The sequence below is a fragment of the Bombus affinis genome, unplaced genomic scaffold, assembly GCF_024516045.1.
Source record: "Bombus affinis isolate iyBomAffi1 unplaced genomic scaffold, iyBomAffi1.2 ctg00000088.1, whole genome shotgun sequence".
Classification (NCBI taxonomy): domain Eukaryota; kingdom Metazoa; phylum Arthropoda; class Insecta; order Hymenoptera; family Apidae; genus Bombus; species Bombus affinis.
The window spans coordinates 828,953-852,436 of record NW_026108836.1 but is presented as its reverse complement, the minus strand read 5'-3'; the positions used below and the strand labels follow the sequence as shown (position 1 = coordinate 852,436).

Sequence of the window (23,484 nt, the reverse complement as noted above, 5' to 3'; positions counted from 1 at the left end):
GGAATCCCGAGGATAAGTCTAAAGCGGAGAAATATTTTGCGTTCCCTAGTTGCGATAGTATATCGTCAATGTCGGGTAATGGATATGCGTCTTGGTCCGTTAATTCGTTTAACTTCCGAAAGTCAATCACTATTCGCCACTTTTGTTTCCCCGACGCGTCGATTTTCTTTGGAACGACCCAGACGGGAGAGTTATAGGGAGAGTCGGAGGGTTCTATAATCTTTCTGTCTAACATTTCCGTCATTTGTTTGTTTATTTCGATTTTATGGTGGTCGGGAGGACGGTAGGATTTTACGTTGATGATTTTATCTTCTTTAAATGTAATGGAATGTTTAGCAAGAGATGTACACGGTAATGTTTCGCTGTCTAAATTAAATACATCCATGTAATAGAGAAGAATCTTTTCTACAGGTTCTCTGAGAGGTTTTTCTATGTGCGATAGTCGAATCGAAGATTTCAATTTTTGGATTTGATCTATGGTATTTGTATTTTCGATAATGTTAGAAACTTGAATTGAAGACTTACCACCATTTATAAAGCACACTGGCGTTGGCTTCCCTTCGAGGTATACAATTTTTTGAATGGTTTCTCCTGGTGCAAGGGTTGGTTCTTGTTGCAGCAGAAGGGTGTTGTTATCTAATTTCAATGTTTCGTTGGAGAGTTCGAATCGATATTGATTCAAACCGGGTAAGCCTAATATGCCATCTTCTATAATTGGGAAATCGTCATCTATTAAAGAGAAGTCTATCTTTTTGTCGAACAAATTCAACTTGACTTTGGAATTAGATTCGTATTCGGAATGTCCCATGGAGAATTTCTTTGTGTCTGGTATTGTTGTCTTTCCTGGGTAGCATCTTTGTTTAAGCAAGTTGATTCCTGCCCCGGAGTCAACGAGAAATCGCAATCCTGGTCGTCCTGGTAATTGTAATAGTATTGTGGGTAATCTTCCTGAGGTAGCATTGTTAATTCCGATTGTTCTTGAACGTGGTTTATTCCTGGAGGGGCTTTTCTTTGAGGCGGTATCCGAAAATTTTGGCATTGATTGGGAAGGTGTCCCAATCGATTGCATTTGGGACATTTCGCTTGCGTCCTTTCGCTTAATGGTCTGTTCCCAAACTTCGTAAAATTGTTCGTTCTTGGTAGAGTATTTTGTGTGAGTGGAGTTTTATTATTTGTGTTACTTGTAATAGCGAAGCGATTGTCTACTGGATGAGAAGCCTGGTTACGATAAAATGGCGGGGCGGTTGTCTGTCGCGTCATCTGTCTGCGAGAGCTGTGCTCGCGAAAGTATCTTTCCATATTCATTGCTTTCTTTTCTGCTTCGATGAGATTTGGGGGGAGATTAGCCATTAGCGCCTGCCCTATTTCTGGACGAAGGCCTCTTACATAGTCGGTCACAGAGTCCATGTATAGTTGCTCGTTCATCACCCGTCGAGTTAGTTCGTCTCTATACTCGTTGGTAATGCTGTGTTGGAGTTTGTTAAAAACGCTTCGAAATCTGATGTTATAGTTTTGCACGCTCTCGGTTAATCCTTGCCTCATTCCTCTTAATTCGTCCTGTTGTTCTCTCACTGATACTTGCGCAGCTACATTACGTCTCAATGCTTCGTACAGAGATTCGAATTCGGTAATACGAATATTGCGGATTGCCATTGCGGCTTTTCCTAAATCTTCTCTATTTTAATCATTTTAAGTAATAGTGTTGGTTCGCTACACATCATTTTTACTTCTTGTATTTCATGAATAAAATCCTCCACGTCTATATCATCCTCTCCGTTTAATATCGGAATGCATTTTAATGCACTCTCAGCTTTTAGCTCTGGTTGCGTATATTGTTCAGGAAAAGTCCTTTCCCAGGATGGTTGAGGTGGTGTTTGAAGTAATGGGCGAGGTTCTCGAAGGACCGATAGATCTTTAGCGGTGTGGGTTACTTCGTCTACGGTTATTAGGGAACTGGCCTCCGATACATTTCCCGTTTTTGTTTTTGCTACAACTTCATCCATACGCAGTGTAAGCATACTCATTTGTTGGGTCAGTCTCTCATTCTGCTTCTGCATTGCATCAAGCAAAGCTTTATCTGTTGGGTCTATTCCGCTGTTAGTTAAAGCGGCGCTAACAGTTTCCGTTCTGTCTTCTCGTGGCGTTGCCATTGTTATACTAATTGTGCTGTCTGTTCTCGATCTGTATTTGGCAAAAGAATCCAGGGCTTGCTCACCTTGATCGTTTAACCCGTAAGAAAGGTTCCGTTGCGGTGTTCCTTTGTCGAAACGTCGAAAGTGTCTGCTCTGTTACAGTGGTCCGCTGATCCTCAATCTTCAAAGTTGACCGTAGCCCGAAATGCGTAATTTCGTTTTCTTGAAGTTGATGGATCCTGGCAGGATCGCCAAAATGTCACGTAAAAATAAAGAGAAATTTTATAAGGAAGAAGAAGACATTATTTTCACTTGGTTTATACAAGTATAAGACACTTCCGAACTCTAGCCGTGATCGTACGAGAGTGAGTCCCTACAATCTTTTTACTTTCGGTCATCTGTTCTCTCATTATCCCCACTACCCTGTAGGCGTACGTGACCGTTGCTACGCTTCTGGAACATTTGGTGGAAGGACCGTTGGGCCATAAATGAATCCTCAGGTACTCCGCCAATATATATTGTTGCCAAGGTCGCCATGTGTTCCTCTCGTCGGTCCATCGGGTGCGAAGTATGCCGACCGGGACACCATCCTGCCCGTGGTGTGTGTGTGTGTCCTGGTCTCTGATGTGATTTACGTTACACTAGCAACGTTCCCTCAAGGGCTACTAGCATCCTTCTCTAACCATCAACATGGAAATTGTCCAATTATCGGTAACGTCACTTTCAATCTCTTTCCGAGCGAAGTCATTTCTCCACGTATCCGATGTTCTGGTGCCCTTAGACACACCCATCATAGTTTTCCTCTTTAGCATCATCGTGCCGGAAAATCATTCTCTCGTGAGGTCACATTAGCCAGTTACAAAGAGCCTTAACACTCGGTGGATATTCTATGTTTTGACAAAGAGTTTGCTCAGTCCTACCTATACCGCAGATAAGGAAGTATGGTACAACTTGGAATCAGGATGAAAACGAATTCTGTTATCCCGTTGACCGCGGCTTTGTTATTGAACCCAGGATCATTGTCATTCGCTTCTCGAGTACCTAATTACCACGACTACTTGTCAAATTATATATCAATCAAATTTACACTAGTAAATATCTGCTCTATTGCATAACTTCAACGTCTAAACCAAATGAAGTTTCGTTTCGCGCCTCTAACTCTAATCATAATTGAAAAGGTATAGAATGGATTCGGAAATACAAATAATTCCCTTTATTTAGCACACAACTGTTATACATATATCTTATACTCTTAAGACCGCAAAATCCTACTCGCACGCACGCTTGTTGTCAACCGACTCTTCCAGATACTTCTAACGACAGACTCTTGTCTTTTGTCCCAACTAAGGCCTGGACGTCCTCTGACGCTTACACGCACATTTACATGTACAGTTTAAATGTATCATGTTCCCAACACGCCTCCTTACATTTATACTGTACACTTAATTGTATTTACATGCTTTGACGAATTACATAACAGAAACTTTAACACTTATTTATTTACATTTCTCTTAGTTTACATTCATCCATGACCTAAACCTTTCGAATTTCTCTCTACACAGTGCCTTCGTAAAAGTATCCGCAGTATTTTCGTCTGTACTTACTTTAAGTATGTTTATCTTGTTCTCCTTTAAGCATTCGTGAACGTAGTGGTAATGAACTTCAATGTGTTTAGAATTTTTCGTAAAATTTCCGTGCTTTGCTATACTTATCACTCCAGAGTTATCCTCATAAATTTTTACAGGGTTATCGTCTAGATTTACATTGAAGATTTTCATAATTTCCCTAATAGACATTAATACACTCACCGCTTCCGGTAGAGCTACATACTCTGCATACGTCGAGGCTTTTGTCACATACCTTTGTTTTTTAGACTTCCAACCAATTACATTTCCATACAATCTAATTACATATCCAGAAGTCGATTTCCTATCTAAATGATCTCCTGCCCAATCAGCGTCCACACAACAATCTATCATATTTTTCATTCCTTTTATAATATAATCTCAAATCTCTAGTCCGGTACAAATATTTCAATATTCACAAAGCATATTTAAAATGTGTCTCATTACAACAATCTTGAAATCTACTCAAATAATTCACACTATAACTTATATCGGGTATGGTATTTACACTAATATACAACAATGCGCCAATTAAATTTTTGTAGCCAATATCCTCTCTATTCTTTGACTTCACCTAAATCTTTCATTTCAAATCTATTAGTTAATAACTTCTTTACCCTTTGTATCTTCCTTTTATTTTTACTACTAATTGGCAAATCTTCTACATACATTAGTAAATAAACAACATTTTCTCCCTCTCCATGTGCATATAGGCACAACTCTATGTTATTCTTCTTAAAACCTAATCTCGTCACATACTTATCAAAACACTCATACCAGTCCCTTGGACTTTCTTTTAACCCATACAGCGCTTTCGATAGTTTACAAACTCTATTCGTTCCGTCCGCATATCCCTTTGGTTGATTTACATATACCTCCGAGGTTACTTCACCATTTAAAAAGGCAGTTTCTACATCCATTTGCTCAATAATTAATCCATTTTGACAACAATATGATAGCAATATCTTGAGGTGATAAGGTGTCGATTAATTCACACAAACACTGGAATATACCTAACTACGTAGTTTATTAGAATATACCCGATGCTTACACTAGTCGTACAATATACTTGCTGTTTCGTTTCGCGGTCGCTAATCGATCGGCGCAAAGAAATATCGGTTAATTGTCGCTGCTCGAATCTCTCTGTAACTAAGAATGCGTCGCTACCGTGTCCGCTATATTTATATTCGCCGGAGTTGACGACAGGCGTTGGGATTTGAATTTCGAGAATGTTCTCGAAACGTCCCAACGGACGCCGAGCTCGCGACCTGTTTACAATTGTTGGTTTTTTGGGTAGCTGACTCACGAGCCTATGGTCACGGCAAAGACGACGGATTTGGCCTAATGATCGGAACCGCCTAAGGTCGATATATCTATAATTAGCTCGTGTTTGAGTAAGCACGGTTTCTTGTGTAGCGGATTTGCTGGGCAAAAACCATGATGACGTTTGTCGACAAGTACCGCTACAGTACCCCCCTGACAGTGTTAACGTTCTTCTTTTATATTAGCTTATTTATGATAGCGGGGGTGCCCTTGCTAACCGCTTAATTCAAACCCGCTTGAAAGCGGTCGGGAAAACGAACTTTCCGGCCCGAACGCGTGGTGTAATGCGCTCTTGCGTCTCCGTCGCTTTGTTGCGCTTGCTCGCTGCTTTGCGATCGGAAGATTTTCCTAGGTACAAATACGTCGTGGGCTTGTGCATTCCTTTCTAGGTGCTCAATATCTTCCGACACGATGAAGGCGGGTTTTAGACGGTCTACGGAGACTTTTACGCCTTTATCCTTCACACGTATGTTAAAGGTTTTTTCCCACGCTGTATCACTTGATAGGGGCCATCGTACGGCGGTTGCAGAGGGCCTCCGATTGCATCGTGACGAACGAACACATACGGCGACGTTTTTAAATCGCGGAACATGAATGTCGTCTTCTCGGCGTGTTGTGAAGTTGGCAGAGGTCTGATCTCGCTCATTCGCTCTCGCAGACGGTTTGCGAATTCCGCGTTGGCCTGTTGTTTTGCTGGTACGAAAAATTCCGCTGGCAATCGTATGCCCGTACCATAGATCATTTCGGCTGCCGTTGCGCCCAGATCTTCCTTGATAGCGGTTCTAATGCCTAGAAGAACTATGGGAAGGCTTTCGACCCAGTTGCTCGTATTGTGGCATTTGATTGCGGCTTTAAGCTGCCGGTGGAAGCGCTCTACCATCCCGTTGGACGCGGGATGATAGGCTGTGGTACGCAAATGCTTAATGCCGAGCATCCGGCATAGTTCTCTGAAGAGATTGGATTCGAATTGGCGTCCTTGATCGGTTGTTATTTTTGCTGGGCCGCCAAAACGCGCTATCCATGTGGAAAGAAGAGCCGAGGCAACGGTCGTTGCTTCCATATCCGGTATAGGAATCGCTTCGGGCCAACGTGAAAAACGATCGATACATGTTAGACAATATCGGCAGCCTTGAGAGTACTGCATAACGATAATGTCTAAATGTATATGCTCGAATCGTCCTGCGAGCTCTATCGAATGTTCCGGACGGCGTCGATACGTGTCGCGTTATTTTACATTGCTGGCAGGGGATGCATTGCCGTGTCCATGTTTGGTAATCTTTGTTTAACGCAGTCCAAACAAAACGCGATTTTACTAATTTCTGAGTTGCGCGAATTCCTGGGTGAGAAAGTCCGTGGAGTGCATTAAATACGTCGCACCGCAAGGATTTCGGTACGTACGGTCGTACGATGCCGCTTGACACGTCACAGTATATTTCCGCGTCGTAATCCGGAAAACGAATTTTCTTAAGCTGTAACGCGGATGTACCGGAGTTAACGATGTTGCGGAGTTCTTCATCGTTTTCTTGCGCGGCGGCGAGGGTTTTGTGATCCACGGATTTTCCTATAGCTTCGATGCGCGATAGGGCGTCGGCAACATTATTGTTTAGCCCTTTTAAATGCCTTATATCGGTCGTGAACTGACCGATATAATCTAGCAGCCGGAACTGTCTCGGCGAACACTTGTCGGGATATTGACCGAACGCGTAAGTGAGGGGTTTATGGTCAGTGAAGATAATGAAATTTCTCCCCTCTACTGCGTGTCTAAATCGTTTGACCGCGGTGTACATAGCGAGCAATTCGCGATCATACGCGCTATATTTTCGCTGCGCGGCGTTTAAGGGTTTAGTTAAGAAACCCAACGGTTGCCAAGTGTTGTTCGCACGTTGCTGCAACACCGCTCCTATTGCAAAGTCGGACGCGTCTACAGCGAGGCTGATGGGCGCGCCAGGTATAGGATGTGCTAACATCGTAGCGTTAGCTAGGGCGCGTTTCGATTCGCTAAAGCTCGTTTTGGCGTCCTCCGACCAGGTAATGGGCATGTTGCCCTTTTTCGCCCCTCGCAGCAAATCGTTGAGAGGTTGCAAGATTTTGGCTGCCCCCGGTATGAAACGTCGATAAAAGTTAATCATACCGAGGTACCTACGGAGAGCTTTGATGTACGCGGGGAGCGGTGCTTCAGTTACGGCTTTTACTCGATCGGCGAGCGGTTTTATAGCCTGCGCGTATACCGTATGGCCTAGGAAGGCTATCTCATCGACGCCTAACTCGCACTTTGCTAGGTTGATTACAACGCCGTAATGATTTAGACGTTCGAACAAAATCCGCAAGTGCTCGCGGTGCTGTTCCTCGGTTTCCGAAACTACCAGGAAATTATCGATGTACGCGTATACGAAATCTAAGCCACGCGTGGTTTTATCGACGAAACGTTGACACGTTTGCGCGGCGTTTCGAAGCCGAAACATCATATTGGTTGCCTCGAAAAGGCCGAATGGTGTCGCGATTGCTGTTTTTTTAATGTCCCGAGGCGCGATTGGAATTTGATGGTAGGCGCGCACTAAGTCAACTTTTGAGAAAATTTTCCTACCGTGTAGCTGCTGCGCGAAGTCTTATGTGCGGTGGAGAGTACCTGTCGGGAACAGTGCGGGCGTTCAGCGCCCTGTAGTCACCGCAGGGTCGAAGACTTCCATCCTTCTTTAGGACGACGTGTAGCGGAGATGCCCAGGAACTCTTCGATGGGCGCATGACTCCTCGTTCAATCAGCGTTGCAAATTCCGCCTTGACTTGTTTGAGCCGGTCTGGTGCGAGCCGACGGGGTTTGCAGTACACGGGTGGGCTTGGTGTGGTTTCTCTGTGGTGCTCCACGCCGTGCCGTATTTTCTCTCGCCCAAAGGCCGGTGGGCGCGTTAGATCTGGATATTTTGCCAACAGTTGATGATAGACCGAATCCCCCTTTACGGTCTTAATCATGAGTTGTTCGCAATTGGCGGCGTATCCCCGGGTCGTTAGCTGGGTTGTTGTGTCAAGAAGACGTCTTTTTCTTGTGTCCACAAGCAACCCGTAATGGCTCAGGAAGTCCAGGCCGATGATGGGGGTTTGCACGTCGGCGATCGTGAAGTGCCATTTGAAGGCACGTCTGAGGGATAGGTTCAGCTCCATCGCCAAGGTGCCGTACGTTGCGATGGGCGTCCCATTGGCAGCGAATAATTCGTACGCTGCTTTTTTCACGTCCCTGGATAGCCTGCTTCGGGGATAAACGCTGATGTCGGCCCCGGTGTCCACTAAGAACGAGGTTTTCGTTCTCTGATCCACGATGAAGGTGCGGCGTGATCCCAAGCCGTCGTCGTCCGCCGCTTTTACGGACGGCTAGGGTCGTTTCCCGTCTTCCACTTACACGGGACGGTGCATTTTGTGGCGCGATCGCCGAATCTCGAGTGATAAAAACAAATTCCGTCCTGACGCGGGTTGTCTCGCGAACGGGAACGGCGACGGCATCGAGTAAGGGAGTTCGAGCGTCTTCGCGGTCGACGATACCCACCGATTTTTAAAGCCTTAATTTCCTCCCTCAGCCTGCCGACTTCGGCGGCCAGCGTGTCGTTTTCGTCTGCATGCGATGCCGGTGGCTCGGAGATTGTGCCCACCCTATGCGCGCGGTGACCGTGGCGATCGTACGCCTCGTCGATTCTATCCGCTGTACTGTTCAGCTTTTCTATGCTCGTATCGTCAACTGCGGCCAGGAATTCCCTGATACGGTCTGGGAGGCGGTTCCCCCACAGGTTTAGAATGAACTCGTCGAACGCGAGCGGGCTGGCTAGTTTCTTTAGGTCATTGTAAAACTGTGAGGGCTTTCTGTCGCCCATCTCTTCGCGTTCAACTAACCTTTCAACCTTGGCGCTGTCCGATTCTGTCAGGACGCGGATTAGCTCTCTCTCCAGTTTCTCGTACTGGCCGATGGCAGGGACGTTGGTCACGGTATCCTCTATCTTTGCGAGGTATGGTGGGTCGAGGAATCCCATGAGAGCTAAGGCTTTTTCGTCATCGTGGCTAATGCCGGCTACGCCGAAATACTTCTCTATGATCGAAAACCAGATCCCGGTCTTCGTAGGCATAAATGGCGGCACGCGGAACGAAGCACCGGCTGGAATTGGTTTGCTCTCCTTTTCCATAGTGTGATTTGCGGACAATACTGTTCACACCGCGACTAGTCTATCACTGTCACCTCTTACACAAAAAAAATCACGTCGGGGTCACCAGTTGAGGTGATAAGGTGTCGATTAATTCACACAAACACCGGAATATACCTAACTACGTAGTTTATTAGAATATACCCGATGCTGACACTAGTCGTACAATATACTTGCTGTTTCGTTTCGCGGTCGTTATTCGATGGGCGCATAGTAGTATCGGTTAATTGTCGCTGCTCGAATCTCTCGGTAACTAAGAATGCGTCGCTACCCTGTCCGCTATATTTATATTCGCCGGAGTTGACGACAGGCGTTGGGATTTGAATTTCGAGAATGTTCTCGAAACGTCCCAACGGACGCCGAGCTCGCGACCTGTTTACAATTGTTGGTTTTTTGGGTAGCTGACTCACGAGCCTATGGTCACGGCAAAAACGACGGATTTGGCCTAATGATCGGAACCGCCTAAGGTCGATATATCTATAATTAGCTCGTGTTTGAGTAAACACGGTTTCTTGTGTAGCGGATTTGCTGGGCAAAAACCATGATGACTTTTGTCGACAAGTACCGCTACATCTTAAAGGTCTGATTACTCGCTACTGGGGAGTATATGTCATCAGCTACGTTTCTCTGTTGGAATCCTCTTACCACTAATCTAGTCTTATACCTGTCACCTGATTTTCTCGTGTAAACCCATTTTACATCTAATACGTCTTTGCCTTTTACCCTTTCTAACAATTTCCCAGTTTTATTCTTATAAAGTCATTCCATTTCCTTATCCATAGCTTGTTTCCAATCTTCACTACCTTCGCAACAAATCGCCTCCTCAAATGTACAAGGGATATCTACTCTACAATAATTTGCATGGATTTCACTAATGTTTTCTTTTTCTGGATATCTTACTGGAGTTCTCTTATTACGTGTAGATCTTCTAGGGATGTTTATGCTTTCAAGACTGTTATCATTTTCATCTTCCCTACTTTCTAACTCTTCCTTATTCATGTTTACCAATGAATCATTATCCACAATGTCATCGTTATCTTTATCGAATGAATTTTCCACAAAGCCGATACATTTTGTGTCTGCTCCTATGACCTCTACATGTCTCGCTATTGTTATTTTCCCACCTAATAAGACTCTGTAACCTACTTCACTATATCGTAACAAAATTCCCATATCTGCCTTCTTATCCCATTTAGAAACTCTTTTTTGTTCTGGTCTTCTTACAAAAACTTTACTTCCATATAGATGTAGATTTTCAACACTTGGTTTTCTCCCGAAGAATATTTCAAAAGGTGTCTCTCTCTCTATAGTATTTGCCAGTATTCGATTTTTCAAGTATACCGCTGTACAAACTATTTCCGGTCAGTACCTTTTATGTACTTTCGCTTCCGCTAACAAGCAACGCGCCATGTCCATAACTGTTCTATTATACCTTTCCGCAGTCCCGTTTAACTCATGTACGTAGGTTGGGCAATTATTAATTCTGATACCTTTATCCCTAGCAAATTTATAAATTCGATTATTCAAATACTCTTTTCCATTATCACATCTCAATATTTTTAACTTCTTGCCCGTCAAATACTCGGCTTCATTTACAAACTGTACGAAACAATCAAAGACCTCACCCTTTGATTCTATACAATAAACTCTAGCTATTTTGCTATAATCATCGATAAATGAGATGAAATATTTCTCTTCATTGAATCCGGTAGTCTTAAAGGGACCGCACACGTCCGTATGAATAATTTTCATTATCACCCTAGCCTTGGTTTGATTATTTTTGAATGGTAAATTGTGCATTTTACTTTCTATGCCCACCCTACATTTCAAAAATTCCTTCTCAATTTCATTCGGTATACAGTAACTAGCTGCTCTTTACCCAAAATACTTAAATATTTAAAATTTACGTGTCCTAACATCCTATGCCATCTTTCCTTTTTACTCATACCACTACGTTCGGCGCTCTTTGCTAAGTGCTCCTTCCCTTTCAATATACTTTTCATTCTATATGTTCCCTTTTCTTTAACCGCTACCGCTGTAAGCTTATTGTCCTCAACTATTACTTTTGCAATATTTCCTTTTGAAATAACCGTGTTATTATTATCTGTTAGCTTGCCTAAACTAATCAAGTTTGCGGACACTTCTTTCGCGTAAAAAACGTTATTCATATTTATTTCATTTTCTTTCCAAACGCTTCAAAATATCTTATAACATTCCCTACTTTTGTTGCCGTTATCGATCTATTATCGCCTAAATATATATTTACCGGTTCTTTAAGGTCAATACATTTATCGAAATAATTTACGCTGTTAATTATGTGATCTGTGCAACCGCTATCGAATAGCCACATTACTTCATTATTACTTATCTCGTTCGCCTCGCCGCTGTGTGATGCGTGCGCCGTTGCTATCAATGTGCCCGATCTTGAGTTACCATGCTCGCTCGTACCGGTTGTTGATTGACGATGGAAATTTCCACGTCCCCTGCTCGTATTTCCTTTGTTTCCTCTTCCTCTGCTGCGACCACGTGTTGACCCACGCCAAAAACTGTTACTGCTTCCCGCTTCGACGCCATTTTGACACTCTCTCGCAAAATGACCTACTCTTCCACGTCTGAAGCATCCTTCCTTTTTTGCAGAAAAGGCGTTGGTTTGCATTTCTCCTCGATTGGACTTATTTTTCTTCTCCGCTATTTCAATTTTATTTTTTACATACGCTACCGTTTGATTTTCTGCTTTTAATGCATCTACTATATCCGCTATGTAGTTGTATTCTTCGGGTAACGTATTCAGCATGTAATTTAGTTTTTCCCTCTCACTCACTTGTGCACCCGCACATTTTAATTCGTTTATTAATTTTTCGAAATCGCTAAAGAACGTTGCTGAATCAGTGTATTTCTCAAGTCTTATCTTTTCCTATCTCCTTCTGCATACGATCTGTAGTGCCGTCGACGCTTTCAAGTACATTTTATCAAACTTTTTTACTATCCCATATGCCGTTTTTTCTTCTCTAATATATTCCAATTGTCTATTTGTGATGGCATTATAAATTATATTTATTGCCTTCAGATCCTTTTTGTCCCAGTCTTCATTGTCTGTTTCTGTCTTCACCCTAGTTGTGACAATCTCGCATTCTTTACATCTGAGAAGCATCGTTATTCTTTGCTTCCACATACCGTAATCCTCACCATCGAAAATAGGTATCATGATTTCCGATCTCTCCATTTTAAATGATTCCTTATCTCTTACTCAAGCGTTCCTACGTGCTCGAAGTGTATTTTTCCTCTTTGTAACCTTTGAACGTTTCTTTCCTTACTGAGAATTCACACGAACTAACTCGCAATATTGAAAAAAAACGCACTAAAATAACTTACAAAATTATGAACCACGCTCTGCTACCATGAAAAGATATAGAATGGATTCGGAAATACAAATAATTCCCTTTATTTAGCACACAACTGTTATACATATATCTTATACTCTTAAGACCTCAAAATCCTACTTGCACGCACGCTTGTTGACAACCGACTCTTCCAGATACTTCTAACGACTTGCTCTTGTCTTTTGTCTCAACCAAGACCCGGACGTACTCTGACGCTTACACACACATTCACATGTACAGTGTAAATGTATCATATTCCCAACAATAATGTGAACCTGATGTAAGTGAAAATACATGCACATACCATCGATTCTGCCTGACCAGCACTCTCACCCGGAACCGGAACCGGAACTCGCAGTGCACCGTGACGAACAGCACATATATAAGCCTCCACTCTTAGCCAGACCGTCAGTCGTGCTCGCGCCACAATAGAAGCAACATGGGGTTTCTTTAGATCTGTGCTACGCGTCGTTGGTTTGTTCGTGCCAAGTAAGGTAGATATCATTTCCGAAATACCACTGGAGGATTTGCACTCGATACTTCGAAAATTGGATACCTCGGCCCTGCAGAACGCCGCGCTTGTCTCGCGCAAATGGTTCAACGTATGTAGATCCAACAAGTGTCTACGGCGGAAAGCGAGTCGTCACATGCGACATACGAGAAAGCGGGTCAAGATGCAATTTCTCGGACCTGCAGCCGCTAAAGCTACCAACCAAGAATCAAGAAGTAGAGGACGTGGTGAGGGCAACCTAAGGCACGAAATAAGTTTATCCGCTGCTCGTACGGCGGTCGTCGTTGGAAGGTTACGCGGTCCTCTGAAAATTTCGATGCGAGATCGCCCCATCGATGTTGGACCAATAAAATGTATTAGACTCTAACTCGTGTAAGTACCTTAATTTGACTGCTTGCTCTTGCGAGAACTTGAAACGGTCTTGTCCGGATTCAGAACTGTAGCGCGAAGCTTGAAATAAAATGGTTTTACTGAGACGGCAATGCGTTTCAGTCACGATAATACTATCTGTATCGTAATAGGCCCATTATTGAATATTAACTACAATGTATCATCGCTGCAATTGCAGATTTGTCGTCACTTAGATGCGAGATATACTCCTCATCGCCTGCCAAATACAGCTCACATCAGCTGGCTCGTGCTATTATATCATTTCTGGTCCTCGACATATCAAGCGTAATTGCAGTTTTACAAATTAAGGTTAACATATTCAAATGAATGTATCTCCGTTTCTATTGCACATATGTCGACAAAGCGATGCCCGTTACATTTCACATCCGATGTCATGTGCACCGCACATCTGCTGGTTTGTACCATGTCAACTCCGGTCTCTGTCAAACCTAGCGAAATTGGTGCTTTGCATATTCATGATTAATTATTCAAATCACCGTATCGCCGTTTGCATTGCAGATATGCCGACAATTCGATGCGCGATATACGCCACTTTTGCTGCCAAACACAATGTATATTACCTGGTTTGAGCTATGTAACGTGTGGTCGCAGCCAAACTAAGCGTATACGCAATTATGCATTTTCTGGAGAAATTTTCAAATATTACATATTCAAATGAACGTATCTTGGTTTCTATGTCGCTTATTCGATGCGCAGAATACTCCACATATGATGCCAAATCAGCCGGTCTGTGCTGTGTCAACTCTGGTCCCTGCAAAATCCAGCCCAAATGCAATTTTGTATGTTCAGGCTTAGATATTCAAATCAACGTGACTCCGATTCCATAGCACATATGTCGACAATACGATGCGCGTTATATTCCACATTGACTGCCATACGCAGAGCGCTTCATCTGGTTTAAGCCGTGTTAAATCCGGACCGAGTCAAATCCAGCGTATTTGTAGTTTTGCATATTCAAGCCTAGTTATTCAAGTGAAAGTATCTCCGTATCAATTGTAGGTACGTCGACAATAGGATGCATGTTATACTCCACATTTGCTGCCAAATACAGCACACATCAGCCCACTACATACAGCACACTGTCAAGACTGGACTCGGAGAAATCCAGCGTGATTGCAGTTTTGGATATTAATGCTTACATATTCGAATCAAGGTATCTCCGCTTGTTTTGCAGAAAGATTGGCCATACGATGCGCGTTATATTTATCATCTGATGTCATATACAGCGCACATCAGTAGGTTAGAGTTATGTACGCTCTTGTCCCTGTCAAATACACCATAATTGCAGTTTAGCATATTCATGCTTGAATATCGAGAGCAACGTATCTCCGGTTCTGTGGCAGATATGACGACAATTCGGTGAGCGTTATGCTCCTGATTTGCTGGTGAGCACAGAGCACATCTTCCGATTCTATCTTCTCTTCTGTCTTACGTCTTCTCTGGACACTGACAGATTCAGCGTAATTGCTGTTTTGCATATTCATGCCTAAATGTTCAAACCAACGTATCAGCGCTGCTATTGGATACATGTCGCAAATGCGATGCGCGCTATACTCCACAATTACAGCCAAATACAGTACTTATGCGCTTTGCTCTACGTCGACTCTGGTTCCTGTTATATGCAGTGTAATTGTAGTTTCGCAGATTCAGACTCAAGTATTCAACTCTTCGTATCTCCGTTGCCATTGCTGATATGTCGACAATTCGATGTGCCTGGTACTCCACATTTCTTGCCAACTACATCGCTTACCAGCCAGTTTGCGCTATATGCACACTGGACCCTGGCAGATCAAGCGTATATATGTCGGAGATGAAAGAACACCGGAACCTTCCCTTCGGAATTTTGGGAAGACTCCTAGTACTGTAATTTAGATTTCACCATAGCCGTATTTTGAAACTGTTGTCATTCGATCCGACTGTACTTATTTGAGATTTATGATAGTGAGCTCGGGCTCGAGGCGACAACCAGTCGCCGAACGTAGTCGCGGTCAAGGGATAAACGTTTTGTCTAACAAAGGCATGAAGTAACTCTATAGCTCTCCTTAAAAGAAATACTTGGGACGGGGCACGACGGTAAGCATTTCAACGATTTCTGTCCCGTGGCTCGCCACACGCAGACTCTATTCTTTGAGTAAGTACATGATCAGCTAGTCCGAGGACCCGCTATAAATCTTAGGATTTGTTTAACTAAAGTCCATCAAACCGACAAACAGTCCTCGTTCCAACTACGAGAAAATAGGAGAAATCTATGTTTCTCACGAACGACGCTTCCTCTTCTCGAAATCTCTCTTGAGGGCGGCTAGCACCCTTTCCTAACCACCAACGTGGAAATTGACCAATTAACAGTAACGCCAATTTCCCTCATTTTCCGAACGAAGACTTTTCACCACGAATCCGATGATTTTGTGACTATAGGCACACCCATCATAGTTTTCCTGGACAGCGTCGCCGTGATGGAGAGACGACACTCTCTAGTGCGGTCTCATCAGCAATCGACCTGTCTTTCTTATACGTAGTAATTGCTCCTTGCTCTAACATGTAGTGCAACTCAGACGCTAACGTAGTGTAGAGTTCTGCATCCGTTGACCGCGAAAACGCTGCCGGAGCCGAGACTATTGTCATAGTGCCGTCATTTCTTATTTACAGCCTCATCAAACCTAAGGACCCACCATAAACTTAGACTTTTTAAGTAATTCTAGATGGTCCCTTTCATCTTGCACGTCCAATTTCTTAAATGTTTTTGATTGATGTGTATTTCTTAGAAAAGTCCTTATGTTTATTGTGCGCTCTTAGAAACTACGGAAAAGCTGGTAGTTATATAATGGGAAAACCGGTAATTATATAATATTAAACCGGACATTTATCTGATGAAAATATGTGGATTTTCCCATGGGCAAGGTCATCCATGAGCCACTTTGGTAGGATGCTTACTCCTCCTATCTTCATTCATTAACGCTGATCATACCCAATGGGTATCGCGAATCCTTGTCCTCCCTTTTCATAACAAAAAGAGTGAACAACGAATCAGCTTCCCTTGTTCAAAAATTACCTACATACCGAGCTTTCCTCCGTTAGTATGTAAGAGTTGAATTCGAGTTATATCACGGTTCGAATACTCTCTACACCCATGACTTCTTCGAAAACCACCTATCTATGCATACTCAATCTAGGTTTTCAGATCAGTCAATATATCTACCCGGATTCACTCATATAAGATCAATCCATTTCTTCGTCACCTATATCTTAAACGGCGGAGTTACTAACTTGTGTTGTTGTACAAGGTTGTTGGAAATACATATTTCATAAATATTGAAATATGTATAATTTTTGTGCTGGACTAGGTCCAGTGCGTAGTGGAGATCTTTGTAACGGGATATCACTGTGTGGAGATATGTGTGTGCGCGGCGACTGAGAAACAGACGAATGTAAACAGTTCTATCGGTTAACAGTCTTCAAAAGGTCGGATATGAATAAAAGTGCTGAGACGCGCGCAAGTGTACATCGACAAATATTCTAGAAATCGTTTATAAAGTAAATATGTGTCTACGTTAATAGTAATGGCCAGCGTACAATATTTCGGCCATCAGGATGCACAATTCTCAACATGGTAGCAAAAATCGTGGTTGACGAGATTTAAGGTTATGGGACCACGTGTAACCGGTCGTGAATGTATAAAAAAGGTTCATTTTGAAAGAATTGGAAATATGTTCTGAAGAGATAAAAAGGCTGTTGGCGGAGCAGATAAAAGGAATCTGTATAGTGAGAACTATTTTTGAAAAAAGGGTGAAGATGAAAAGACGAATCAAGATGCCAATGGACGATAAAACTAAAATGCAAGTATTCGATGTACGTGATTACAAAGCGTGGAAAAAAAGAATATTAATGTATTTAAAGTGTAAAAAATGTTATGAATTGGATACAGGAGAGAAAATGGACACGGATGCGAAAGATAATTGGGATGAAAAGAATCAATGGGCGATGAAGTAGATCTATTGTAGATTAGAATTTGTTGGTGATCAAGACACTGTTTACAAAATAATTACAAAATTCGATGAGATGTATATGAAGGAATCAACAGCATTGCAACTTTGTATAAGACGTAGACTCGACATGATGAGGTTGAAAGATTTTGAGGAATCAGGTTCATTTTTCACGGAATTTGAGAAGACGATAAATGAATTAAAGGTTGTTGGTGCAAACGTAAGTGAACGTGAAAAACTCGATTACATGCTGAAAACACTACCAGAATCATTGATTTATATTGATGACTTAATCGACACATTGAAAGAAAGTGATTGAACTTGTGATTTTTTAAAACATAAAATTATAATGTGGGAAATGGGAACGTAGGGAGAGTAAAAGTGATAGGAAATGTCTTCAAAGTTGAGAAAAGAGAGAAATAAAGTGCCATGGCTGTGGAAAGTACGGCCACGTGATAAAAAATTGCACGAATACATGTAGAGGCGGAATCAATGGAGGAACGCAATGGCAAGGAGGTGCGAATCAGCCATAGCAGAATAGGGGTCGCGGCGGACGAGGTTCTGGCCAGAGAAGACGAGGATATGTTCAGCGTGGATTTGGTCAACGAGGACGAAGCAGAGGTTGGCAGCAACGCTACAATGAGGCAAGTCGACAAGACGCAAATTATTTAAACAGCCAGGACTACGACGACCAAGGAATTGACTCCTTCCTAACGCGAGTGTAGCGCGATTATAGTAAGGATACTATCACAGTATATACCAGCGATACGCGAAAAATAGATCGGATATTGGATAGTGAATGTTCAGATCACATTGTAAATGATGACTCGTATTTTATTGAGTACGAAAACTTAAAGAACCCGATAAATGTAAAACTAGGAGACGGTAGAACATTAAAAGGAACAAAAGTTGGAAAAATTTTAACTTACTTTGAAGTAAACAAAAGAAGGGTTAAAATTATAATGTCAAATGTATTTTATGTGGAAGAAATGGATAATAACTTGGTTAGCTATGCGAGAGTAACGAATAAAAATAAGATAGTCTCAGCAGGGAATACTTCAAAGATCTATAACAAATATAGAAAGTTGATAGGCATCGCATTCAAAGATCATGGTTTATATAAAATAACTAGTTACATTGGAAGGCAAGAATCTCACGTCAAAAATGTAGAAAAATGACGAACAGGGAAAAATTTCACAGAATCCGAGAACATGTAAACTTTAATTATTTAGATACGATGTGTTAGAAAAAATTAATTGAGGGAATGCCAGAAAAATTGGAGCAAGTTCAATTAAAATGTGGTGCGTGTATGCAAAATAAATAGCACAATGTACCTATCCAGAGTAACTGTAGTAGAGCACGCGAGATTTTAGAATTGGAACATACCGATTTAAATGGACGTCATAAAAATACCAGGTTTGATGGATCTAAATATTTCTTAACATTTATAGACGATTATAGGAAGTGCGCATTAATTTATACTTTGAAATCGAAAGATGAGGTTTACGATTGAATCCTTGATTATATAAATAAAGTTGAAAATCTTACTGGTAAGAAGATAAAGAGACTAAGATGCGATAATGGAAAAGAATATATGAACAAAAACATGAACAATCTAATCAGGGAAACAGGAATTCTCCTAGAACCATGCCCACCTTATGTTCACTAGTTAAATGGAACAGCTGAGCGCTACAATAGAACAATCACGAATTCCGCTAGATGCTTATTACATGATTCGAAACTAAATATTAAATATTGGTCGGAGATAGTTAGAACCGCGGTGTACTTAAAAAATAGAACCATTACGAAAACATGTGAAAATAAAACACCAATCGAAATATTGTTAAGAAGGAAACCGGATATAATTAATTTAAGATTGTACGGGAGTATAGTTTTCGTAAGAGTATCTGAAATTAAAATAAATTCGAAATGGTACAAAAAGGCAGATATTGGAATACTTGTAGGTTATGAAAACGTTGGATATAGGACCTTAGTTAATAATAAAATTATAATTGCAAGACACGTAGAATTTATAGGTGAAAATGATAATTTAGTAGGATTTCAAGGAATGGATGAATCAGATAATGAAACGGAAAAGGATTTTGAAGAACATTCGGATACAAACGAAATTCATGAAAGTGAAACAAGTGACGAAAAGGTCGAGCAGGTTGTAATAAGAAGGGAGAGAAATTTAAGTAACGAATCAGAAGAAAAATTTGAGGACATAGAAAATAATTTGAGAAGGCCAGGACGGGAAACAAAGAAACCTCAAAGATATGGCCAAACGAGCTCATATTTCATTTATGTGAATGTAGTTAGCGCAGGCAGTCCTCAAACCTATGAAGAAGCTTTCAGTGGAGATGACAGCAGATCATGGAAAGAAGCAATGGATCGAGAAATGAATAGTTTAGTCAAAAATGAAAACCTGGCAATTAGTAGAGAAACCAAAAGATAAAAAGGTATTAGATTTGAAATGGGTATATACGAATAAATCCGATAATCGTAAGAAAGCGCGACTAGTTGTTCGGGGTTTCCAACAAAAGGAAATACCGGAAGATTTATACTCTCCAGTGGCAAAAATGCAAACGCTGAAGTTATTGCTATCTTATTGTTGTCATTATGGTTCGATGATTATGCAAATGGATGTAGAAACAGCATTCCTAAACGGAACTATAAAATCGGAAGTATTTGTAAAACAACCTATGGGTTACGCCGATAAAAGCGGGAAAGTATGTAAACTAGGTTTGTAAGTATGTAAAATAGGTTTGTAAAGAAGTGAAAGTGATTATTGTTTGTATTTGAAGTATGAGAGCGATCATGTTATATACTTAATTCTATTCGTGGATGACTTATTAATGTGTGGTAAACACAAAAGAAAAATAGATGAAATTAAAAATAAATTGTCAAACAAATCGATGAAAGACTTAGGTGAAGTAAAGACTTACTTAGGAATAAACATTGAATACGAAATGTGAGAATAAGAAATGTGAGATGAAATTAGATCAAAGTAGTTATACAGAGTCATTAGCGAAACGATGGAATATAGAGAATAGTAAACTATATTTTACACCAAAGGAATAAAACTTAAATTTAGAACCCGCACAGTCAGCCTCAGACGATATAAGATATAGAAACCTCATAGGAGCTTCATTATATATTAGTACTGGAACAAGATTAGACGTTAGTTATAGTGTAAACTATTTAAGTCGATTTCAAAACAGTTACGACGGGACACATTATAAATATGCGTCGAGAATTTTGTAATACTTATATTTAACCAGAAAATTATGGTTGACTTATAAAAGAAATTTGAACGCTGAAATCATTGATTGTTTTGTTGACGGTGATTTATCATAAGACTACTACAAGACTACTACGGGATTTATCATAAGATTTTTCGGAAACGCAATTTACTGGAAATCGAGAAAGCGAAACAGCGTGACAAAATCATCAACAGCCGCCGAGTATGTAGCTTTGTCAGAAGCAGTGAGTGAAATAAAATTTGTAAAGAAATTATTGAAAAATTTCAAAATAATGATCGAGAGACCAATAAAAATTTACGAAGATAATTCTGGAGCGATTGCGATATCAAAATTTGGAAACTTGACAAAAAATTATGAGTACATTGAAGTACATTTCCATTTTATAAATGAAAGTTGGGAAAATAAAGAGATTGACGTTATAAAAGTAAATTCAGAAAACAATGTAGCAGATATTGTAACGAAGGCTCTAGGGAGAAGTAATTTTGAAAATTTTAGATTACTTTTAAAAATGGTTTAATTTTCACAAAAGGAAATGAATATGCAGCACAATAATTAAGGAGGTGTATTGAGATATGTAAAATTTTTGTGCTGGACTAGGTCGAGTGCGTAGTGGAGATGTTTGTATGTGAATATCAGTGTGTGGAGATATGTGTGTGCGCGGCGACTGAAAAACAGACGAATTTAAACAATTCGGTCGGTTAACAGTCTGCATAAGGTCGGGTATGGAAGAAAGTGCTGAGACGCGTGCAGCTGTGTAACGACAAATATTCTAAAAATCGTTTATAAAATAAAAATTTGTCTACGTTATTAGAAAAGGCCAGTGTAAATTTTATGTTTCCATAAGAATATTTCGGACATCAAGATCCACAATTCTCATCAATAACGTTGGTCGCAGAGTTATACCATCGCAACCACCCTATTATCTTAACGGGAATCAGGGGATCGATCAATATGCGGTGTCGTTTCTTAGAATCGTAACGGGAATTTGCGACTCCCGTTGACGCGCTTCGACGCGATCAAATCTCCCCACGGTTGGACAAATTGACATCAACCCTGGCCGATGTAAAATCCAGGCGTAAACCCTCCATTTTTACATTTTCAGACTTAAATATTCAAACCAACCTATCTCCGTTTCTAATGCAGATATGCAGACAATACGATGTGCCTTGTTCTCCACATTTCCTGCCAAATACAGTTCACATCTGCTGGTTAGAGCTATGCCAAGTCTAAACCCTGCCAAATCCAGTGTAATTGTAGTTTTGCATATTCATGCTTGAACATTCAGGTCTACGTATCGCTGTTTCTCTCGCAGATATATCGAATTCTTAATGCGCGATATACTCCGCATTTGTTGATAAATACAGTGCAGATCATACGAATTGAGCTATATCAAATCCGCGTCGAGTCAAATCCAGCGTGATTGCAGCTTTGCATATACAGGTAAAATATTCAAATGTACGTGTTCTCCGTTACTGCTACAGATATGCCGACAAATGCCATCTTCGATCACCGACAAATCCAGCGTAATTGCAGTTTTTCATATACATTATTATATATTCAAATCCACGCATCTCCGCTACTGTTGGAAATGTGTCGCCAATACTTGCATTCCACATTTGTTGCAAATTAAACCAATATCATCCAATTAGCGCTATGTCCACTCTGGTCCGGTCAAACCCAGCGCAACTGCAGTTTTGCATTATCACACCTAAATAATCAAATCAACGAATCTCCGTTTCGATTGCAGATATGTGGAAAATTCGATGCGCTTTATACTCCGTAGTTGCTATTAAATACAGCTCACATCATCTGGTTTGCGCTATGTCAAATCCGGACCCCGTGAAATCAAGCGTAAATGCAGTAATGCATGATCAGGGTTCAATATTCCGATCGACGTGACTCAGTTTCTGTTGCAGATATGTCGACAAATCGGTGCGCGTTATATTCCACATCGACTGCCATACACTAGGCGCTTCATCTGGTTTAAGCCATGTTAAATATGGAACGAGTCAAATCCAGCGTATTTGTAGTTTTGCTCATTCAAGCCTAAATATTCAACTGAATGTATCTCCGTTTTCATAGTAAGTATGTTCACAATAGGATGCATGTTATACTCCACAATTGCTGCCAAATACAGCATACTCCAGCCGGTTTGCTCTATGTCAACTCTGGGCCGTGTCAAATACGGCGTCATTGCAGGTTTGCATATTCAGACTCAAATAGTCAAATCCCCGTATTTCCGTTGCTGTTGCAAACATGCCGAGTATTCGATGTGCCCGGTACTCCAGATTTCTTGCCCAATTCAGCGCACACTAGACAATTAGCGCTATGTCCGCACTGATCCCTGTCAAATCGAGCGTATCAGGTTTGTAAATATGAAACCGGAATTTGCCTATAGATGGCCCTAGCTGATAGTGTAGTTATCACTAAACTACGTCATTGATGCCAAAAGTCGTTGTTGACATCTCACGAACATTTTCGACTGAGAACAGTACAATGAATCTGGCAATGATTCTTTGGAATAAATTGCACACTTCATCCTATAGGCATACCGGACGATACAAGGGCTGGTCGTCCCTCCTTCCGAAGCAATACCAGCCTCGCCGTGCGCCATATCCGAGGGTTGGCACCCTCCTTCGATCACGATGTAAATAGAAGTCGCAGTCTAGGTGCCATGA

The 23,484-nt window shown here is 41.3% G+C and overlaps 1 protein-coding gene across 1 annotated transcript in view; it reads right to left on the bottom strand.

Annotated features, from left to right (window-relative positions):
* Positions 1 to 539: 539 nt before the first annotated feature.
* LOC126927377 (uncharacterized) overlaps positions 540 to 23,484 on the bottom strand; it is a 402,238-nt gene continuing 379,293 nt past the window's right edge. The window contains exons 2-3 of the mRNA XM_050743532.1: positions 1,728 to 2,215; positions 540 to 1,664 (exon numbers count right to left, since the gene is read on the bottom strand). Of these exons, the coding sequence (XP_050599489.1) occupies positions 766 to 1,653 (888 nt within the window). The 5' untranslated portion in view covers positions 1,654 to 1,664; positions 1,728 to 2,215 and the 3' untranslated portion in view covers positions 540 to 765. The remainder of the gene's footprint in view (positions 1,665 to 1,727; positions 2,216 to 23,484) is intronic.